The sequence below is a fragment of the Geotrypetes seraphini genome, chromosome 6 (assembly GCF_902459505.1).
Source record: "Geotrypetes seraphini chromosome 6, aGeoSer1.1, whole genome shotgun sequence".
Taxonomy (NCBI): domain Eukaryota; kingdom Metazoa; phylum Chordata; class Amphibia; order Gymnophiona; family Dermophiidae; genus Geotrypetes; species Geotrypetes seraphini.
The window spans coordinates 186,332,401-186,341,105 of NC_047089.1; the positions used below are offsets into that span (position 1 = coordinate 186,332,401).

The 8,705-nt window shown below is 49.3% G+C and overlaps 1 protein-coding gene across 1 annotated transcript in view; it reads right to left on the minus strand.

Annotated features, from left to right (window-relative positions):
• The window catches only part of LOC117362448 (peptidyl-prolyl cis-trans isomerase-like), a 73,418-nt gene extending 65,560 nt beyond the window's left edge, over positions 1–7,858 (minus strand). The window contains exon 1 of the mRNA XM_033948825.1: positions 7,581–7,858. Coding sequence (XP_033804716.1) covers positions 7,581–7,649 — 69 coding nt within the window. The 5' untranslated portion in view covers positions 7,650–7,858. The remainder of the gene's footprint in view (positions 1–7,580) is intronic.
• Positions 7,859–8,705: the final 847 nt, after the last annotated feature.

Sequence of the window (8,705 nt, forward strand, 5' to 3'; positions counted from 1 at the left end):
GGGCTCGCTTCGTCCCCCCGAGTCTTCACCAAATGCCACGTGGTGGTGGCCCTGCGGTCGCAGGGTCTTCAGGTATTCCCATATCTCGACGACTGGCTTATCAAAGCGCCATCGCGAAGGGGGGGTTATTTCAGCGACCCAACAGACTATTATATTCCTTCAGCGCCTAGGTTTCAAGGTCAACTTTCCCAAGTCCCAGTTGAGCCCTTCTCAGTCTGCAGTTCATTGGGGCTTTGCTGGACACGGTTCGCCTCCGCTCGTTTCTGCCTCAATCTCGGCAGGCTGCCCTCCTCCACCTGTGCAGGGGTGTCTCCCTTCAGTCCACGGCTGCCGCCAAGCAGATGATGATCCTGTTGGACACATGGCCTCCACGGTTCATGTGACTCCTTTTGCCAGACTTCACCTCCAAATACCTCAGTGGACCCTGGCGTACCTGTGGAGACAGGACCGGGATCCTGCCTCTCAGCGCATTGCGGTGACTTCCTCCTTGAGGCGTTCGCTCCGTTGGTGGATGCAGTCTTCCAATCTTTCGAGAGGTTTGCTCTTTCTCACGCCCCCCGCCACGGAAGGTCCTAACGATGGACTCCTCCGCATATGCCTGGGGGGCTCACCTCGATGGCCTCCGGACCCAGGGTCATTGGTTGACTGCCGAACATCGCTGCCACATCAATCTGCTGGAGCTTCGGGCCATTTACAATGCCCTGGTCGCCTTTCGGCATCTGCTTCAGGATCAGATTGGCCTGGTACGCACGGACAACCAGGTGGCTATGTATTATGTAAACAAGCAGGGGGGTACGGGTTCCCTATCTCTTTGCCAGGAGGCTCTTCGACTCTGGGAGTGGCGATATGCCACAACATCTTCATTCGAGCAGTCTATATCCAGGGAGAGCACAACTACCTTGCGGACAGGTTGAGTCGTCTTCTCCAGCCACACGAATGGTCGCTCCATGCCTCTATTCTGCACCAGGTGTTTGCTCGATGGGGGACGCCGCAAATAGATCTATTTGCCTCAACCACAAATTGCCTCACTTCTGTTCCAGGATTTACTCCCCGGATTGTCTCAAGGCAGATGCTTTCCTTCTGGATTGGACGGACTGGTTTCTTTACACGTTCCCTCTTTTTCCTCTGATTCTGAGGACTCTCGTGCAGCTCAAGTCGGCTCACGCCACTATGATTTTGATAGCTCCTCGATGGTCCCAGCAGCCGTGGTTCTCCCTTCTCCTCCAACTCAGTGTCAGAGAGCCTCTGCTTCTGCCTGTGTTTCCTTCTCTGTCTCAGAGTCGGGGTTCGCTGCTGCATCCCAATCTGCAGTCTCTACACTTGGTTCCTTTCCATCTGAATCCCTCCTTCGGGTTTTCTCAGTTGGTGTGGGATGATCTTGAGGCCTCTCGCAAAAGTTCTACTAGACAATGCTACTCCCAGAAATGGTCTAGGTTTGCTGCGTGGTGTGCTTCGCTTCGCATGGAGCCGCTGTGTCTGCTTCCGTGCTGGACTATTTGCTCCACTTGTCTCGGTCTGGTCTCAAATCGACTTCTATTCGAGTCCACCTTAGTGCAATTGCTGCCTTTCATTAGCCGATTGATGGGAAATCGCTCTCTGTCTATCCGGTGGTTTCGCTATTCATGAAGGGCCTCTTTAATGTTCATCCTCCACTCAAGCCGCCCCCCGTGGTTTGGGATCTTAATGTGGTTCTGGCTCAATTGATGAAAACTCCGTTTGAACCCATTGATAAGGCTCCTCTGAAGTACCTCACTTGGAAGGTGGTGTTCCTGGTTGCTCTCACGTCTGCTCGCAGAGTCAGTGAGCTGCAAGCTCTGGTTCCGGACCGGCCTTTTACTGTCTTTCATCATGACAAGGTGGTCCTTCGTACTCATTCAAAGTTCTTGCCCAAGGTTTCGGATATTTGGTGTACCTAGAATCAAACTGGAGGTCCAATTGCAGCGTCTTGCCCATGTCCATCACAAACCTGGTGAAGGAGGACGGCTTGCCCGCAGAAGGCCCCCCTAGGGGGAAGCCGAGCGAGACTTCGGGGCAGCAGAAAATGAGGGGGAAGCCTCCCTCGAATACTGCACCGGCACATCAGTGTCAACAAGCATGGACGTTGAGGAGGCCCCACTAAAAGAACGAGGGGGAGTCGATGACGGCTTGAGTTTAGAAACCCGGGAAGGCGCGGACCCGGGGGTCCGAGGGACGGAGATCCGAGAAGCCCGCTCCAGCAAGCCCCGGGGAGAAGAGACCCGTCGACATCGGAGGGAGGCAGGAGTCCTCGACCTCAGAGCCCCTCGGTCCAGGGACTAGAGAGTTGCGCGGGGACAGAAATCCCACCCGTCCCCGTGAGGAATCCCACCCGTCCCCATGAGGAATCCCTCCGTCCCCACCCGTCCCCACGAGGAATACCCTCCGTCCCTACCCGTCCACGGGAGGAATCCCCTCCGTCCCCGCCCGTCCCTATAAACTTCAGAAATAGTTATTTCATTTAATTATGCTACTGAATTAAAGGCTCTGGTAGAAACTCATTTACAAATAAGCAAAAAGAATTTATTAATTTGGAAATATTAATTGGGAAGAATACATACTTTGTAAACGGGTTTCTACCAGAGCCTCTTTTGTTTATAAATTTTTATAAACACAACTAATATACTACTTTATGTTGAAGCAAAAAAAAAAAAAAATAGAATTCTTTTCCTACCTTTGTTGCCTGGTTTCTGCTTTCCTTATGTTTTCATTCAGTTCCTTCCATCCACTGTCTCTCTTCCTTCTGCGTCTTCCATTTGCTCTGTTACTGTGCCTCTCCCTTTCTCCCCCCTTCCAAATTGGTCTGGCACCCATCTTCTTCCCTCCGCTCCCCCCATAGCCTGGCATCTCTGTCTTCTCCCCACTCTCTCTTCCCCATGTCCTTTCAGTGTCCTTCTCCCCCCTCTGTCTTCCCCATGTCCTTTCAGCGTCCTTCTCTCCCCCGTCTTCCCCATGGTCTTTCAGCGTCCTTCTCCATCCCCCCCAGTCTTCCCCATGTCCTTTCAGCGTCCTTCTCCACCCCTTTGTCTTCCCCATGTGCTTTCAGTGTCTTCCCACCCCCCCGTCTTCCCCAGTGCTTTCAGCGTCCTTCTCCCCCTCCTTCTCTCTCGCCCCGGGTGTAGCACAGCCGGCCAGGTCCCCTTACTTTTGTGGCGCTTTCCCGACCGACCGACAACAGCCCCAGTCTGACAAACCTCCCTGCCCTTAACCGTGAATCTAAATTTCCTTCTTACAGCTGCTGTAAGAAGGTAATTTAGATTCGCGGTTAAGGGCAGGGAGGTTTGTCGGACCAGGGCTGTTGTCGGTCGGTCGGGAAAGCGCCACAAAAGGGGACCTGGCCGGCTGTGCTGCACCCAGGGCAGGGCGGACCGCCCCCTCCCTTGGTAACCACTACCCTGCCTGCAACACAGAGCCGAACGGAAGTCTTCCCGACGTCAGCACTGACATCGGAGGAAGGGAGGGCTTTGTTTAAGCCCTCCCTCCCCTCCGACATCAGCGCTGACGTCGGGAAGACTTCCGTTCGGCTCTGTGCTGCAAGCAGAGCAGGTAGGGAGAAAAGCCGCACGGCTTAGTACATCCAGCCCTGCAGGAACCCCGCGACCCTCAGAGGCGTCCCCACGGGATCCCCGCGAGCCTAGGGGGCGTCCCCACGGGATCCCCTTGACCCGAAGGGGGAACCCGCAGGATTCCCGTCGTCCCCGTTCCCGTGCAGCTCTCTACCAGGGACTGAGGCGGCACAGGAGAGCGGAGAAGACTAGGGTCAGACAGTACTAGGTCCAACGGCTTGATGGACCCCATAGTGCGAGGGCCCGGAGACCTACCCCGCTTTGGGGAAGAATCCCTGGGCCGCCTCGCAGACCTCTGCCTCGAGGATGAGGCACGTCTCGACCGGTGCTTCGCACGAGGCCGGGTGGCAGGAGAAGTCCGCCTCGAGGGAACAGGCGAGGAATCACTCGAGGACAAGCGTCGAAACAGACAACTTGCCTCGAGAGCCATTGGCACGATGCTCAGGCTGGTCCGCAATGAGCGAGGTCGAGGCAGAGGCAAGCTGGGCTAAAGCTGAGGAGATCTGCGAGGTTAAGATAGCCTTAAGCATATCCTCGAACATCGGCTTCATATCCTTGAACAAAGGATTCAGACGTACTGGTGCCCCAATGCACTCCAATGAGAGCAACCTCAATGTAGAGTATTCCCTTAAAGTGGAGGCATACTTGGAAGGAGGTCTCGTCGAGGCTGGCAGGACTACACTCACTGCATGGGCGGCCAGAGACTCCGAGGAAGGCTTCTTCAGTAGCTGAGCTGAACCTGAAGGAGGCAGAGGAGACTTACCCGAAGCAGAGGTCTTCAAAGCCAGAGCCCCCGAGGACTTCGAGGTCAAGGGAGACTTGCTCGGGACTGAGGTCTTCGAGGCCGACGTCGAGACCAGGGTCGAGGAGTTACCAGCTTCCATGGCGAAGAGATCACGTATCTTCGCCCGACGTCGACGAAGAGCCTGAGGCTGAAGGGTGGCACGAGGGCAGGAGTCCGTAGGGTGATCGACACCGAGGCAAAGGATAGAAATAACCCAACCGCACTGCGTGCATTTATTAAACCCGGTTAGAGGCCGGGACATATGGTATAGAATGAGGGCCGTGGTACATGCAAGGCTGAGCGGCCACAGAAGAACTGGGATCCCGGTCGCGGAAAGAAGGGAAAAACAAAAAAATTATTTTTTTATTTTTTTTGAAAAAGGCAATAAAACAATAAAGACGCAGAGCACAGCGACCTCCGACTCGAAAACAAGAAAAGAAGCCGTGGTGCAAGAAAGGCACTCAGGATCGCAGAGAAGAGAGACAGGGCTTTCTGGCTCCGCGGAAAACTAAGAACTGAGGACCACATTGAGGAGACGCGCCCTCTAGCTGAGCGGGAAGGCACACGCATGCGTGGCACAGCACTAGTAAACTTGAGATCTTCAATTAAGTTTGCTTGAAAAGCTGTCCGCAACAGGGCTTCGTGGATAACGTCACCCACATGTCAAGAATATGCTGCCTGCTTGTCCTGGGATAATACCTGTTACAGGTAAAGTATTTGCTTTAGCCAAGAATAAGCAGGAATAATTCTCACACATGGAACTCCCAAGCTGCCTGTGATCATGTTTCTGGAAGAGCTGTTAAACGAAAATACAGGATCCTGGCGAAACCCTATAGGACTGGAGGAAAAGTTGGCTTTTAAGTAAAGCAGGGGTGCCCACACTTTTTGGGCTTGCGAACTACTTTTAAAATGACCGTCAAAATGATTTACCAACAATAAAATAAAAATTTTAAAAAACCCACAAAGCACACTGTACGCAGAAAAAATGTTAAATCATCATTTATATTCTGGGGGGAGTTTCAAAGAGGTCAAGAAAATGATTTTATGCAATGTCACCTCAATCTTTAGGGCACCACTTAAGTAGAGTATAGATTCTGCAGAACTGCTTGCCCAAACTGTCTTCTGGAGTTGTGCTCTAAATAGTAGTAAGAAATAAATTAATGGATTGAGGACCAAGTAGCTCTACTTTGCAGAATTTCCTCAATAGATGCAAAGTGGAAATGAGCTACCAAGGCAGCCATAGCCCATACACTGTGGGCTATTACACAGCATTGCAGCCTCAGCCCAGCCTGACAATATGCGAAGATGCAGTCTGCTAGCCAAGTAGAGATGGTTCTCTTAGAAAGGGGGGTAAGGAAAATAATTTCTACACAATATGATATAATATATTATACAATATCTAAGGTATGATTGAAAAATAATAGAAGGGTGGGGGGAGGGAGAGGGGATAAAATTTATTTAGAACATAATGTATTAGATATAAAAATGTTATTGAATATTCATCAATTGTATTATAACATGTTGTACACTTTCTGTAAAATTTGAAAATTAAAAATATTATATTAAAGTAATAAAAGGGTGGGGGGAGGGTGAGGGGGAAAATTAAATTTTAGATATATAATGTAATAGAAATAAAAGTGATACTATGTATTTATCAATTGTATTTTAATATTTTGTACACTTTATGTAAAATTTGAAAATAAAAAATAATGGGAAAAAAAAAAAAAGAAAGTTAACTCCTAGCCTATTAGAATCTAAGGCAAGAAAAAACAGGGAGGAGCAATGTTGTTTAGTCCAGGTAGCATGCCACTAGTCACACCTACCTAATGGGAGAGGTTAAACTGTCTAACCCCCGTGAAATACAAAATTAAGATATCCAGAATGTATTGAACCACATCGAATACAAGGACCTGGACTTAATAACAGTAGAAGCCAGGCAGATGTGCTAAGGGTATCAATACCACCAAGCTCAGGTTTGGCGGAGCCTGTTTTAGAGTAGCTACTGTTTAGAACATTCACCTCAAACGTTTTTCAACGAATCATTTTTCTTTGTCTCTAGTAAGGGTCACACACAAAAAGGTGACAGGAAACCCGTGAACATCACCTGCAGCCAGTGTTTAAACAACCCTGCTACCTCGAGCAAATTCAACAGAAGGGCAAGGACAGGAAAGCGACGCCTCAGCTCCTCCAGGCTATGCGGAATTGGCACCGTTTTCTTTCCTTACTCTTAATCTGCTAGAGCCTCCCCACAAGGAGGAGGAGAGAGTCTGGCTTGCCCCTTCTCTCTCTCTCGGCACACAGGGTGTGGCAGCACACTTGGAAATTGCAATTTCTTTTTTTTTTTTTTTTTTTACCACTAACCAAGATTACGCTCCATATAAACATAAAAAGTAAGACGTAAAACAAAACGTGATGCTACCGAATCTAAAGTCATGCCATCACAGCTATTAAAGGCTGTCTATTGAGAAATATAAGCGTTAGTTTGTCAAACACCATTTAAATAAGGAAACGACCCCTTTGATTTCGGGAATAAAGAGCCATTATATATATATATATATATTCAGATGCATTTTAACCAGAAGAAAGCCACTACAGCAAAATGAGGTAGGGCGAATTAAACAATGTTTACGGACTAAGAGCAGATTTACATCTTAAGGAAGCTTTATTTCACCCCCCCCCCTTTTTGCATTTGTAACCCACTCGCCTCCCCATCCAGCCTTCCTTTTGTTTAGTTTAAATACATACATTATAAAGGTGAAAGTGATGAACCTGCAGCATAGAACCTTTAACAGTTTTTTTTAAATCCGCATTCCTCGCAAAATGGCCCCGTCCCTGCGCGGGAAGATGGAGCCTTTCAGCGATTACGACTTTTCTATCTGCTCTGCACCCAACTCTCTGGACAAATTACCCCCCACACACACACACACACTTACTTAATAAAGTAGAGAAAATAAGGCCATTTTAGGAATGCGTCAAAAACCACCTTTTTTTTTTTAACGGAAGAAAAAAAACCCTGCGCCACTAGAATTATGTTTTCGTTAGTCCAAAACATCTGTCGCGCAGTGGTTTTTCTTTGTGGGGAGGGGAGATAAACAGATGTGGAGTATCTCGAGCCTGAAACCACCCTTCATTTTATTACCCAGATCATTTAACACAGCAGTAAAAATTAATTTTCTTTACACTAAATGTTCTTTATAGCTATTATTGTCAAATACCTCCATAATAATTCGGCCGAGAGAGACATCGTCGGCGGTAATGTCGAAGAAGCAGCGTGGAAGTGCCATGGTGATAGGGGAGGTGGGGGGAAAAAAACTGATTCTATCTGTCAGGGGTCTACGAATCGAAGGGCTGCGGCCCTATCCTTTTTTTCCCCTTTCCAGAGTTCCAAACGTTCCGAGCGCGCGAAGGAAAAAGAAGCGAAAAGCGGAAAATGACGTGCCTAAATAGGCAAAATACAGTCACGTCTGATAGAGGGCACCGCTGTCCAATTAAAAACACGAAGGGGCGGAGGGATCGAACCTTGAAACCAATAAAACCCCAAAGCAGAACTCTTTTTTTTCTCTCTCTCTCAAAGACAAGGTGGGATTAAAAAAACAACCCTCCGTTTTGGTTAATTAGTTCCAGTCCGAAGGAGCGGTGTGTAGGGAAAGGTGAAGGGGAGGAGTTTACAATGATTGGCAAGGGTGTTCCCAAGAATGAGCAGGGCGGTGGTGATTTTCTGAAAGAAAGTGCACAATGGTACCCGAAATGGGCTATCTGTTCTGCTCAGTATTTCATTGCCACGCTTAACTCCCTTCTCAAAGTGCCCCCACTTCCGACCCCTCCTTCTCTCTCCCCCTAGATTATGGCTGATTACTTTCATGACAAGGTTCACAAGATTGCCCTTGAGTTCACTACAAAGTGGAATCCTTTTCCTCTACCTACCATCTACTCTCATGAACTTCAACCTAGAGAACGGTGATTGTTACCCGCGGCTAGCCGCGGGTAACCCACCAAAACGGTGACCCAAAAAAAAGGTCACCGCGAGTTCGGGCACAAGGCCATTCACCGCCCCGCAGAGCAGTGAATGGTAGCACGGGGCGGTGAACAAGTAGTGAACGCGCGATGAACGAGGATTCGATCTGGCAGCCCACTCTCTCCCGCCGGCTCTCCATGCATCTCCCACCCTCCTTTTCCCTTACCTTTTCTTCTTGAAACTGGCGATTTCTATAAGGCTTGGAGCTGTATTACAGCCAGAGCCTTGAAGTCGCGTCGCGTTGCCTGCTGGAAAAAGTTTCCTCTGACGCAACTTCCTGTTTCCGGTTGCATCGGAGGAGATTTTTCAAGCAGGCAACCCGACG